We start from the raw sequence: 13,494 nt of genomic DNA, 5'->3' as shown, positions 1-13,494 counted from the left end.
CGCTTGAGCCCAGGAGTTCAAAACCAGTCTGGGCAACATAGTGAGGCCTCATCTCTACTAAAAATTAAAATAGAAAAATTAGCCAGGCTTGGTGGTGCGTGACCATAGTCCCAGCTACTTGGGAGGCTGAGGTGGGAGGATTCCTTGAGCCTGGGAAGTTGAGGCTGCAGTGAGCTGAGATCGTGCTACCACACTCCAGCCTGGACAACAGACTAAGACACTGTCTCAAACAAATAAAAAGGAAAAAAAGGAAGGACAGAAGGAAGGGAGAGGCAGGGAGTGAGGGAGGGAGGGAGGGAGGGAGGGAGGAAGGAAGGAAGGAAGGAAGGAAGGAAGGAAGGAAGGAAGGAAGGAAGGAAGGAAGGAAGGAAGGAAGGAAGGAAGGAAGGAAGGAAGGAAGGAAGGAAGGGTTTGAAACCCGCATACACAGAGGGCTGACTTGATGGGCAGATTCCACAGGGCTGACTGTGGGACTTGAGTATGCACAGATTTTGGTATACACGGGGTCCTGGAACCAATCCCCCACGTGTGCCATATTCTAGATACAATGTAGACTTTTCACAATGTTTATGTTCAGGTGGTCCTTCTCCAGGAGATCCTCCCTGACGCTGCCTACCTCTCCCACTCCTGCTCTGCCTCCCTTCCCCTCGACCCCGTAGTCCTCCATGGCTATCTAATAGAAAATCATTCTACTGGCTCCTTGTTTTTCAAAGTTTTGGTTTGTCACGTTGGCATAAACATATATTTGGAGTTACAACCTTATATTTTACCTTAGTGGATGGTTGATTCTAAATATTATTTTGAAACACTTACTACACCCAAAGTACTGTCCATGGCATATATACGTTATAAAGAATAAAAGAAAATGAACAGCCGTGATCTTTTGCCACCCACAATAAGAACTGGAACATCTGGCCGGGTGCAGTGTTCACACCTGTAATCCCAGCGCTTTGGGAGGGTGAGGTGGGAAGATCTCTTGAGCCCAGGAGTTTTAGACTAGCCTGGGCAACATAGCAAGACCACATCTCTATCAAAAAAAAAAAAAAAAAAGAACTAGAACACACCTAGAATAGCATCAAGGCATGCTGTTATCTGCCGGGGGAGGTAGAGGGGAGCTGGGTGAGTGTGAGGGGATGGAGCATGGCAAGAGGGAGGTTGGGTTGCTGGATCAGGAGAGCAACCGCAGTCTGGGGTCCCTGAGAACCTGAGAGGCACAGGGTTCTCCCCTGCAGTGAGCCGAGATGGTGCCACTTCACTCCAGCCTGCTCCTCCCATAGTGCCCTCTGCTCTGCACCACCCAGACAGCCGAGCAACACACTGACCCGCAGAGGGCACTTCTCCCAGGCACAGCTGGGTGGCCAGCCCCATCCATCTGCCCAGGCCCAAGAGAGAAAAAAACAATCTTGTTTTGTTGTGGAGTTTTTGTCTTTCTTTTAAATTGCATAAATAACATTGGCTTCTCAATCTCCCCCTGAAAAGCTCAGGGCATTTCTGGCTGAATACATGTGAGGTGTTGAGTTCTCAGGCCAGGAAACTCATTTTCCTCAACTGGGCAAAGCTGATACTGGGTGGAGAACTGGGAAAGGTCAGCCCACAGCAGAGGTTACTCTATCAGACTCCTGCTGGCCTGGCCGCCCTGAAGCTGAAGGCAGACACCAAGTCTCTCCTTATCTTTGTATCTTCTGCATGGCACAAGGTCTGCCACCCTAGAGGCACTTGGTAAAGTTTGCTGAACAAATGATCCTGCAGGCTCCATTCATGTCACTTCCTAGTGGCATCTCCCAAAGCCGACCAACAGATGCATTAGAAACCAATCCTTCTGTGCCCCAGCTAAGGCTGGGGGTGGCTTGTACTCTGCTGGTGACATCTCCCAGAAGCCAGAACCAGGGCGATTCGGAAGTAGCTTTCCCGATGTTCGGCCCTGGTGAGTCTCTCTTGCCTGTGTAAACAGCCAGAAAGGGCCATATTGCAATGTCCTAAGCCCAATGGTACACGGCGCTTTCCAGAAATGTGAACTCAGAAACTGCCAAGCTGAGTGTGATGGGCTCTTAGGTTCCGATGACATTGGTGTTGTCTACTGAAAACAAATGAATCTGGATAAAGCTGATTTGGATAAATGGATCTTCCCAGATATCTGCTTACACAGGCAACATCTGAGACACTGTCAGGCACACACCAGACACAGCCCACGCTCGGTGTGGGCAAAGGAATGCATCCAGGAGTCTGGTACAGCACAGATAGCACAGATAAAATAGGGTTTGATGTTTGACTTCACTTTTTAGTTTTCCTCCAGATGTGTGTTAACATAAAGACGCAGCTGGGAAGTTCAGCAGGTCAGTCAATAAATCTTGAAAATGCAAGGTAATGTAAAGCAAATGGAGCCACCATGGACATACCACTATCTGTGTAATTAAGCTGAGTCTGGGTTGGGGCTGCAGAGGCGATTTCTAACCACCCTCCCCAGTACTGCCTAACTACTTGGGCGGCAGTTATGAAATGTCTGCTCGCCCAGCCCATGCTGACACTGATGTATGCAGCCTCAGTCCTCTGGAAAGGGAGTTGCTGGAATTCACAGAGCTGAGGCATCATGCAGCCATATGTCTCAAACCCAAGTAAGCATATCCTATAACAGTGCCAAGAAGGCAACCGCTGTTTATGATAGACTGGGCAAGAGAAGAGCAGGCAAGGGAGGCAGAAGGGGAGGAGACAGGTATTTGTTGGTGTCCTGTCTATTTTTAAACAGGTAGAAAAGATGTGGCCACATCTGAAACTCCCCATGTCCCCTTCTGACACAGAGTTTTCCTATTTGCTGTGAAATAGTAATGAAAATTGTGATTTATGGCTTTCATTTTGCAGGAGACTGCTGGCTATTAGCCGCCATCGCCTCCCTTACGCTTAATCAAAAAGCGCTGGCCAGAGTCATCCCCCAGGACCAAAGCTTTGGCCCTGGTTATGCTGGGATATTCCATTTCCAGGTAAGAGGGAGCTCTGGGCAAGTGGGTTTACCTCTCTGGGGTCCAGCATGATGCCAGGTGCATTTTCACACTGTCTAGTAACCCTGGAAAAAAATGTCATCAGATCTGTGTGACATATGGCCCTAAACCATGCTAAAGCCACATTTTATCACGGAATAACAGCTAAATGCCTCCGAAGAACATTAACGGCATTGCACGGCAAATCCTTATGGAACATACATGTAAAACTGTAAGTGATGTTTTGGCAAATCTGGGGTCCATATGTTAAGGGTTTTATTATTTGGAATTTCCTGTGCTTTAAGCACAAATTGACTAAACTGATTATGCCTCCAGGAAACTGGTTGATTTCTCATAAACACAGAGGTTCTCCTTATGGAAGAAATGTGAATTTGGACATCTCGAGGGATTTTAAAAAATAAAAACTGAGAAAAATACAGACAGCATCTGCTGGAGTCCCGTGTGACCCGCAGACCCTCAACCGAGGTGCACATTGGGTGAGGCTTGCCCCCCGGAGATGGTTTCCTGCTCCTTCCCCTCCACTTTCTATCTCTCCACTCTCTCCTCCACCCTTGTCCTTATATAGCGTTCGACCAATACTGAAACTTGCCCCTTGTACTTACTTAGGTGGGTGACCTCAGGCAGTTTTGTTAGTGACACTAAGCCTTTCTACACTCATCTGAAGAAAGGAGAGACTGACTGTTCCCCGCAGGCTTCCCGTAGAGCTAAATGGCATCACACATAGGAGCCGGCACAGAGCCAGGCACCAAGTAGGCATTCCTTGACCTTGCACCCCAGACAGCGTCACCTTCTCCTGACTCACAGGCCACCACTCAGGGCCAGCCCGTTTCTTCTGTCCCTGAGGCCTGCATGCTGATAAACAGAGGTACTCTCAAGCCCTGTCACCAGTGGCACAGAAGCATTTCAAAGGCACAGACAGCGAGCCGACCACGTGTAGCTCAGGAGCATGCAATTCCCAGGGGTCGGGCTTCCTGTGCCGGCGGGGGTGGGGGGTGGGGGGAGGCGGACAGAGACACTTTGGGTCCCAGGGAAACTCTACCCCTGCTCTCTCACAGACCTGCCACCGCCTGGCTGTCTCCCCTCCCCTCCTGTGACTTCTGCTGAGACCACAGTCTTGGCTTGATGGCACCCCCAGGAGCTGGTCTTTCTCCAGTCCTCTTAAGCACACCAGGGTGGCAGTGTTGGGGGTGGTTAAGCTCAGAAAATCCAGCAGAACTACTGCCTCTAAACCGGAACCATCACCATCTGATCTTGGGCTCCCAAGGGACCAGTGTTCTTGTCCCTTAAATGTCACAGCGGGGAGGAGCCTTGGCAATCCCCTGACCCAGTCCTTTCATTGACCCCCAAGGACATTGAGTCCCAGGGAGTGGAAGTGGTTGATCCAGGGTCACAAAACAATAAGTAGCCAAGCCAGACCTCTAACTCGGGGGTTTGGGATCCAGCATCCTTTTGTGCTGCCAGGGATCAGGTGGTGGGGAGGAATGAACCTGTTGGTGCCTGTCAGTCCCACAATAACCATACTCTGCCCGCTCCCCTCCTTGGCCTCCTAGGAAGCAGAGCACTGGAAATAAATCCACCTCCTTCACACTCCTCTTCCACCCCTCAGCCACAGTACAGGTGTGTGGGTGCTAGGAAGTTAGCGGAGCTCTCAGGGCTGGCGGATACATCTCTCTTGACTCACAGGCCTCCTGAGCCAGCCCCTCTGCAAGGAAAGCCAGCACTGAGGCTCCTCCCCACCCCTCTCCTGCTCAGGAAGGCCAAGGTCCAGGCCTGGACTTTAAACACCTAACCCAACTGTGCCTCAGTCCCACCTGAAGCTGTGGATAGCCCCAAGAGTGGGAAGCCCCGGAGGGGAGGCCCAGCTGGAGCAGGTGACAGGAATCTTCCTTAAAACACACACACATGTACACACACACACACACACACCCTCAGCCACACTGTGGCCAACTCTTTTGATTGGGATTGAATCACTGATGCAGCAAGATGCTCAGGATGACACAGCAAAGCTGTAAATAAATGGCTCCCAAAAGCACTGTGCCTACCCTCCTCTTTTGACCTCTATCTTCTTACTCTTAGAGGTTACCTTAGGATTGCTCTCAGGCCAACTGAACCAGAAGGAACGGGGAGGAGGTGGGTCACCGCAGGATACACAGAGAAACTACACATGGTCCTTGACTCATTCCAACCTTCCTTCCTGTTCCCAGCAGACCACACACAAGCTCACACACACATACATGTGCTCAAGCACACACGTGTGTAGAAGCACTTGCAAACACATGTGTGCATACATACACGTAAACATGCATGTGCTTGTATGCACACACTTGCACACATGTGAGCAAACACATGCTTGCACACATGCAATGTATAAATAAACCACAAAGAGTGCACATACCTGTCATGCCTGCCTGCATGCACGTGTATACACATGTGTGCACACATATGCATTCACACACAGCCACGCTCTCCTCACGCCTCCTCACCTGGCACACAGGAGATACTGAGTCCACCTGTCTCCTGTGTGAATAGCCAACAAATCAGTCTTAGGGGCTCTACTTATGGGTGAGGAGGAAGCAAGGTTAAGGCAAATTGGAGCTAGACCCTGAAACTGGGTGGGAGAGAATAATGGAGAACTGGGCTGCAAAACAGCAAACTCAAACACCACAATACATTCTCCCTCCCCCACAAAAACAACTTTCTTGTGAAGAAGAAAACCTAATTCAGAGCACCGTAGAGTGTCTACTTGTGACTCCTGTTCTGCCTCCTCCTCGCCCGCAGCCTTGATGGGTTGACCTTGAGTCTTTGAACTGATGTCAGTGGTTGGTACTGGGTACAATGCTCAGCTTGTAACTTAGCGGACGAAGCCCAGATGCCCTACCATGGAACCTGTGTGTGATTTTCAAAGCTGTCTGTGGGTAGCTTGGTCAGAGGGGAAAAAAGCAACAGGATCAACATTTACAAACAGGGCCTGGAGCTCCCATGTAGCTGACTCCCATCATTTCTGTCTTTTTCCTGGGCAACAGTTCTGGCAGCACAGTGAGTGGCTGGATGTGGTGATCGATGACCGCCTGCCCACCTTCAGGGACCGCTTGGTTTTCCTCCACTCTGCTGACCACAATGAGTTCTGGAGCGCCTTGCTGGAAAAAGCCTACGCCAAGTGAGTGACAGCTTCCCCAGCTCGGGCAGCCTCCCGACAGGAGTCTCTCCACTGGCCTTTGGGCATCTAAGGGCTGGGAAAAAAACAGGGCTCTGGGTTTGCAGGTGAGGCTCGGCAGGACCCAACCTTCTCAGGGCTCAAGAGGGGATGGAGGTGGGTTTCCTGTCATGGCCTAGGTGTGCCCATCTTTGGGAACGGTGGCTACATTCATGACCCTTTGTCTCCCTGGGTCGTGAATCTGGCCTTTGGAAGAGCTGGGAAGGCAAGCGGAGGGGAATTCTGGCTGTGCCGACAGCACTTAGTGCTTCAGACTTCTCCGACACTGGTATGGCTCAAACATCTGGGCTGTCACCCACATGGATATAGAGACATCGATTGTCCATCCTACAGGATGCTTCTTTTTTATTTTTAAAAAATCGTGATAAAATGTATGTGACATAAATTTTACCATTTTTAAGTGTGCAGTTCAGTGGCGTTAAGTACATCCACGTTGTTGTGCAGCCATCACCACCATCTATCTCCAGAACTTTTTCATCTTGCAAAACTGAAATTTTGTCCCTATAAACCAATAACTTCCTATTACTCCCTTCCCCCAGCCCCTGGCTACACCACTCTACTTTCTGCTTTTATGATTTGACTAGTCTAGGAACCTCATATAAATGGAACCAAGACATTCATTTTTAATCACCAGCCAAATGGCGTCAGTTTCCTCAGGCTGTCAATTTGCAGCCCACTAGCTTGTTAGTGAAAGGCCACAGCAGCCTGAATTCGATCCACAGATGATGGCAGAGCTCCTGGGAGCCACTTGCAGGTTCAGCCTGGATCTTCAAGCCATGAGAATCCTATCCCCAGAGACAGAAGCAAGGATGGTCTTGCTTCTACCTCCAAGTGGGGCATGAAAGTGGCAAAAATAGAGTGAAGACATACTGTGGTTAAATTAATCCTGAATTCAGCAGGACAGAATTAAAACCATCAAAGAAGAACCAAAGATGCCCACGCTTGCCCTCTGTCCCACCCAGGTCTGTGCAAACACTATCAGTGCCACTAGACAGGGCTAAGGGGACACAGGGCACTGTTTCTGAGTCCAGTGGGTGGAACCCAAGCCCAGCTCTGCCCTCTGGTGAGTGCCCCACACAACAGGATGCAAGCAAGGCAACAGAAACTGTGCATCATCTAGTTTCTAAACATAAAAAAGGTTTATTAGGGTCCTTTAAAAAGGCCAAAAATGGTTGGCAGAACAGTTCACAAAAAAAAAAAAAAAAGATGTATAGATGGTGTTATGGTTAGTTTTATGTGTCAACTTGATTGGGCTAAGGGATGCCCAGATAGCTGGTGAAGCATTATTTCTGGGTGTTTCTGTGAGGATGTTTCTGGAGAAAATAGCTTTTGAATCTGTAGACTGAGTAAAGAAGATTGCTGCCACCAATGTGGATGAGCATTATTCAAATTGTTAAAGATCCAAATAAAAGAAAAAGACAAAGGAAGGGTGAATTCCCTCCCCCACTTCAGCTGGGACATCCATATTCCCCTGCCCTCGGACATTGGAGCTCCTGGTTCTCAAACCTTTGTACTCAAACTTGGACTACATCATCAACCCCCTGATTCTCAGGCCTTCAGACTCAAACTGAATGATACCACCAGCTTTCCTGGTTCCCCAGTTTGCAAATGGCAGATTGTGAGATTTCTTGGCCTCCCTAACTATGAAAGCCAATTTCAAATGTATGAAATAACCTCACCTAAGGGGTTGGAAAGAAAGGTGCTGACCTAAGTAACTTTGGAAATTAGTGGAGTCTGTAAGATTAAAAGCAAAAGAAATTGTACGTGAGTGCTGTGCTCTAGTTGCTAAAGTGGTTTCTCAAAGGAATACAAATGAAAAATTGATCTAATTATACACACATACTGAGTTAAACAATCGAGTGAATGGAGGGTGGACGGCAGGAACCGAGTTTCTCTCTATTGGATTGAGAGGTTACAGATAGGCACGGGGAGGAGGCCAGAATGATCCATGCAGATTAGAGTTGGAGATTCCAGAATTAACTTAGATATAGCTTAATAGAGATGGTTACGTAGAGATACATGGATCTATACATGGGTTATCATACACATATATATTGATCTATACTTGGGTTATCATACACATATATATTTCCTTGCTTTGTCAGTGAGAGGAGCTAGAAGCAATGACAATCCTGTAGCAACAAGCACACCTATGTCTCAAGTCTTGGTTTCTAAGATCATTCTTCAATCAAAGGAACTAGGGCTTCTTGGAGATAAGGCAAATTCTAGAGCTGGGGCATACACACATACATACATATATATACACACATACATACATACATGCATACATACGTAAAATGAGCCTAGGTCATCTTATAGTCCCAGAAAGTGAGAATACATGCAAGACACACACACACACACAAATAAGGCTATGCCAAAAGGACACAAGAGCATGCTGAAGGAGCTCCAAACAGCCAAAGCTAGAAGAATTCAACCAACAAAACAGACAAAGCAGTACTGGATTATGAACCCAAGTAGAGGCCGGGTGCCGTGGCTCACACCTGTAATCCCAGCACTTTGGGAGGCCGAGGTAGGTGGATCTCCTGAGGTCAGGAGTTCAAGACCAGCCTGGCCAACATGGTGAAATTCCGTTTCTACTAAAAATACACTAATTAGCCGGGCATGGTGGTGGGCGCCCGTAATCCCAGCTACTTGGGAGGCTGAGAAAGGAGAACCACTTGAACCCAGGAGGTGGAGGTAGAAGTAAGCCAAGATCATGCCATTGCACTCCAGCCTGGGCAACAGAGCAAGACTCCATCTCAAAAACAAAAACAAAACAAAACAAAAAAACCACAAAATAAACCCAAGTAGAAAATAAATATCAATGGGTCCATACTACTTTGAGTAAATGATCGTATAAATAAATGCAGAAGAAGGAACAAATATCCTGTGTAGAATAATTCCAAAAGATTATGTTTATATTCCAGCCTTGAGAGGTGGAGCATAACTCCCTAATTTTTTCATGCGGGCTGCACATAATGATTCCTTCCAAAGAGTTCAGTATGGAAAGGGGAGAGAAGGAGCAACTTTCCAGTGGAGAAACCTGACTAACACTACCTTAGCCAGGTGATCAAGGCCAGCATCAGCCGTGGTAAGGCATGTGGACAGCAGGTACCCTTGATATGATGAGATGAGAGAGGAACTTTACCTCTTTGGTCTTCCTTCCACTAACCAATAGCTCTACTCTTTTTTTTTTTTAAATTATTATTAACTTTTTTTTAGAGACAGCGTCTTGCTCTCTCACCCAGGCTAGAGTGCAGCGGCACCGTAATAGCTCACTGCAGCCTGGAACTCCTGGGCTCAAGTGATTCTCCTGCCTCAGCCTCCGAAAATGCTGGGATTACAGGTACCAACCACCACACCCAGCTATTTTTTTTAATTTTTAAAAATGTTTCATTTTTTATTTTTATGGATGCGTAATAGTGTACATATTGATGGTGCACATTTGATATTCTGATTACAAGCGCACAATGTGTGATGATCAAATCAGGGTAATTGAGACACTCATCACCTCAAGCATTTATCATTTCTTTAATAGCCCTAGTCTTATCATGAGAAAAAACATTAGACAAATTCTAATCCTGCAGTATGCCTGCCCAGGACTCCTCAAAACCGTCAAGGTCATCAAAAACAAGGACAGTCTTAGAAACTGTCACAGCCACGAAAAGCCTGAGGATACGTGAGGACTCAGTGCAATGTGGGGTCCTGAGTGGGATTCTGGAACAGAAAAAAGACATTAGGTAGAAACTAAGGGAGCCCAAATAAGCTGTTAATTATTAAGTCTGTTTTCACACTACTGATAAAAACATACCCAAGACTGGGCAATTTACAAAAGAAAGACGTTCAATTGGATTCACAGTTCCACGTGGCTGGGAAGGATTCACAATCATGGCAGAAGGCAAGGAGGAGCAAGTCACATCTTACGTGGAAGGTGGCAGGCAAAGAGGGCTTGGGCAGGGAAATTCCTGTTTTTAAAACCATCAGATCTGATGAGACTCATTCACTATCACAAGAACAGTGCAGGAAAGACCCACCTCCCTAATTCAATCACCTCCCACCAGATTCTAAAATTCTACATCGAAAAGCTTATTTAACAATCAAGCAGAGCACTTACATGTAAAATGCCTATGAATAAACGACATGACTATGAAAGAAAATGGTTAGGGGTATATGAGACCAGAGAAGAGAAAGGGCCTCTCTCTGTCCACATAGTCAGGCCCTGCTCCATTCCATGGGAGACTGCAGAGTGAAACACAGCATTTGAACCTCACAGCAGTCCTAAAAGGGAGAGCACAACTCTCCCTCATTTTGCGTATAAGAAAACTAAGGCACTGAGTGACCTGGTCATTCAGATGGTAAGTCGTAGAACTAGGATTTGAACCTGCGGCTACTCAGGCACCAGGGCTGCTGCTCTATACCACCACACCACACTGCCTCCCTTGCAGGAAGCTCAGGATCTTTGGCTTCCTCAAAGGTCCAAGCAAACCCTGATGCTTGCTTCCCATCTTCCTTCCACACCACCCAGCCAGGACAAACCCTGGGAGATGCTTCTGGCTTAGTTAGAAAAGCTCTGACTGCAGGGTGCCCCCGGTGGCCTCCCTAGGTCCCTGACTGTCTCCTCTCTCTCCTGCCACCCTTGCAGGCTAAATGGGAGCTATGAAGCTCTGAAGGGAGGCAGCGCCATCGAGGCCATGGAAGACTTCACTGGGGGTGTGGCAGAGACCTTCCAAATGAAAGAGGCCCCCGAGAACTTCTATGAGATTCTAGAGAAGGCTTTGAAGAGAGGCTCCCTGCTGGGCTGCTTCATTGATGTAAGTCACTCATGAGCTCCCATTCCAGGCAGTATGCTGGGGCTGCAGTCTGCACCAGGTACCCCAGCCACACCTAAGAAGGGGCATAACTCTTGGGGGGCAGTGTTTATTCCCGCTAATTAAAACACAAATTTTAACCAGGCATGGTGGTGTGTGTCTGGAGTCTGAGGCAGGAGGATCCCTTGAGCCCAGGAGTTTGAGGCTGCAGTGAACTATGATCGTGTCACTGCTCTCCAGCCTGGGTGACAGAACAAGACCCTGTCTCTAATAAACAAATAACAAATAAAACACAAGTTTTTATTTAATAGTTGTCAAATGACAAAGGTAAGATGTACTTGCTTTATCAGATGGAACAATCTTGAGACCCATACAGGTGCATTTTTACCTCCTTCCCACCCGTTTCTCAGCTGCCTCTGTTCTCCAGCTCCACCCTGGGACTGGGATCACCTGGCCTGTACCCTTCCCAGCTCTCTCTCTGCTCGTACAGACAGGCACACACGTCCACACACAAACATCAAGGTCAGTTGGTTTGATTTTACTGAAATGCGATCTTTCTATCTAGTTTTCTGAAGTTTTTTTTTTTTTTATTTCATATACTATGAAAAAATAGCAGATAGAAGTCTAATGGTATTTTAACACACACATTTATAATTTTATCTCATCTTTTTAAAATTTTTTTGTTGTTTTTTATGGACTGCTATGACACTGTGTATTTTTTTTTTTAATCAGTTCTAGTTTTCTGTTTCCTCTTAGATTAGCCATGGGGTCTGTTTTTCGCTAATGAATTAGCCAGTTCCTCTGCACTTTCAGGTTTGTGAGGCAGAGCTGTGTGTCCTATTGTTATATGCTTCTTTTCGTCTCTGGGATGTATGTGATTGTGTCTTCTCTCTCACACTATACTACATGAAGGTGACAAGTTGTTCTGTTTGGGGACACAATAGTGAACTGTTCATTGGAGTCCACACTGGGAACGAGCGCCTCCCCATCCTGGGAAGAGACTGGAACTTGCTGCATTTCACTGCTAAACATCCTAGGGGAGTCCCGTGCATAGCCCACGCACATGGCCTGCACCTGGGGCAGCAGAAGGGGCTGGAGGTTGTGACCAGGCCAGGCCTGTAGCCGGGTCTGATCCAGCAGGGGAGGCTTGACTTAGACGGTGCGTGTGACTCTGCTCTTGCCATGTTTTAGACCGGAAGTGCTGCGGAATCTGAGGCCCGGACGCCGTTCGGTCTTATTAAGGGTCACGCCTACAGTGTAACGGGAATTGACCAGGTAGGTGACTTGAATTCCAACCGCAGGGTGAGGGGAGACGCATGATAATGCTAGTCCCTTAGGCATTTATTCAGTGTGTTGCAGTTTAAATGTCTGCCTTTCAGACATTTCAGGGAAACCTAAAGAGGCAGGCTGGAATTCAAAACGGCAAGCCAGGAAAGAGAGAAACCGTGTGATTCCACCGCAGCACAAAACTCGTTTAGCAGGTGGAAGCGCCTGTTCTTTGTTTATTTTTAATTTCCTTTCTTTCCCAATTCTCCATCAGTCCTGTGTTAATCAGGATTCTTCAGAGAAATAGAATCACTATGGAACCAAATATACGTACATACAATTAAGCACACACACATATCTATCTGTCTATCTATCTATCTATCTATCTATCTATCTATCTATCTATCTGTCTATCTATCTATCTATCTACATCACACAGTTGACCCTTGAACAACACAGGCTTGAACTTATGTGGGGATTTTCTTCAATTTCTGCCATCCCTGAGACAGCAAGACCAACTCCTCCTCTTCTTCCTCAGCCTACTCAATATGAAGATAATAAGGATGAAGACCTTTACGATCCACTTCCACTTAATAAATAGTAAATGTATTTCCTCTTCCCTATGATTTTCTTGATAACACTTCTTTTCTCTGGCTTGTTTATTGTAAGAATACAGTATACAATATAAATAATTATAGAACATATGTTAATTGGTTCTTTATGTTATCAATAAGACTTCTGGTCAATGGTAGGCTATTTGGAGTTAAGTTTTAGGGAATACGAGATTTTTTGACAATGCAGGAGGGTTGGCGCCCCAACCCCCCACATTGTTCCAGGATCAACTGTAATACGATTTATTGTAAGGCATTGGCTCATGCAACTGTGAAGAGTGAGAGGTCCCGTGATCTGCTGTCTGCAAGCTGGAGGCCCAAGAAAGCCAGTGGCATAGTTCTGGTCTGAGTCTAAAAGGAAGGCCTAGCAACCAGGAACACCAATGGTAAAAGTCCCAGTCTGAGGGCAGGAGAGATTGATGTCCCAGCTCAGGAACCCAGGCAGAGAGAGGGAATTCCCCCTTCCTCTGCCTTTTTGTTCTAGTCAGGTCTTCACAGATGAGATGAGGCCCACCTATACCAGGCAGGGCAATCTGTTTTACTCAATCAACTTAAATCTCGTGTCACCCAGAAGCACCCTTGCAGACACAACCAGAATAACC

At 47.1% G+C, this 13,494-nt stretch overlaps 1 protein-coding gene across 5 annotated transcripts in view; it reads left to right on the top strand.

Moving 5' to 3' along the window:
• LOC105499157 (calpain 9) overlaps nt 1–13,494 on the top strand; it is a 53,359-nt gene that overhangs the window by 9,285 nt on the left and 30,580 nt on the right. For all 5 annotated transcript variants that reach the window (XM_071074466.1, XM_011771637.3, XM_071074464.1 and 2 more), the window contains 4 exons: nt 2,857–2,975; nt 6,017–6,150; nt 10,850–11,018; nt 12,207–12,290. In XM_071074466.1, coding sequence (XP_070930567.1) covers nt 2,857–2,975; nt 6,017–6,150; nt 10,850–11,018; nt 12,207–12,290 — 506 coding nt within the window. The remainder of the gene's footprint in view (nt 1–2,856; nt 2,976–6,016; nt 6,151–10,849; nt 11,019–12,206; nt 12,291–13,494) is intronic.

The sequence above is a fragment of the Macaca nemestrina genome, chromosome 1 (genome assembly GCF_043159975.1).
Source record: "Macaca nemestrina isolate mMacNem1 chromosome 1, mMacNem.hap1, whole genome shotgun sequence".
NCBI lineage: Eukaryota > Metazoa > Chordata > Mammalia > Primates > Cercopithecidae > Macaca > Macaca nemestrina.
The sequence above is the reverse complement of the archived record's forward strand: the minus strand, read 5'-3'. Positions and strand labels throughout refer to the sequence as shown.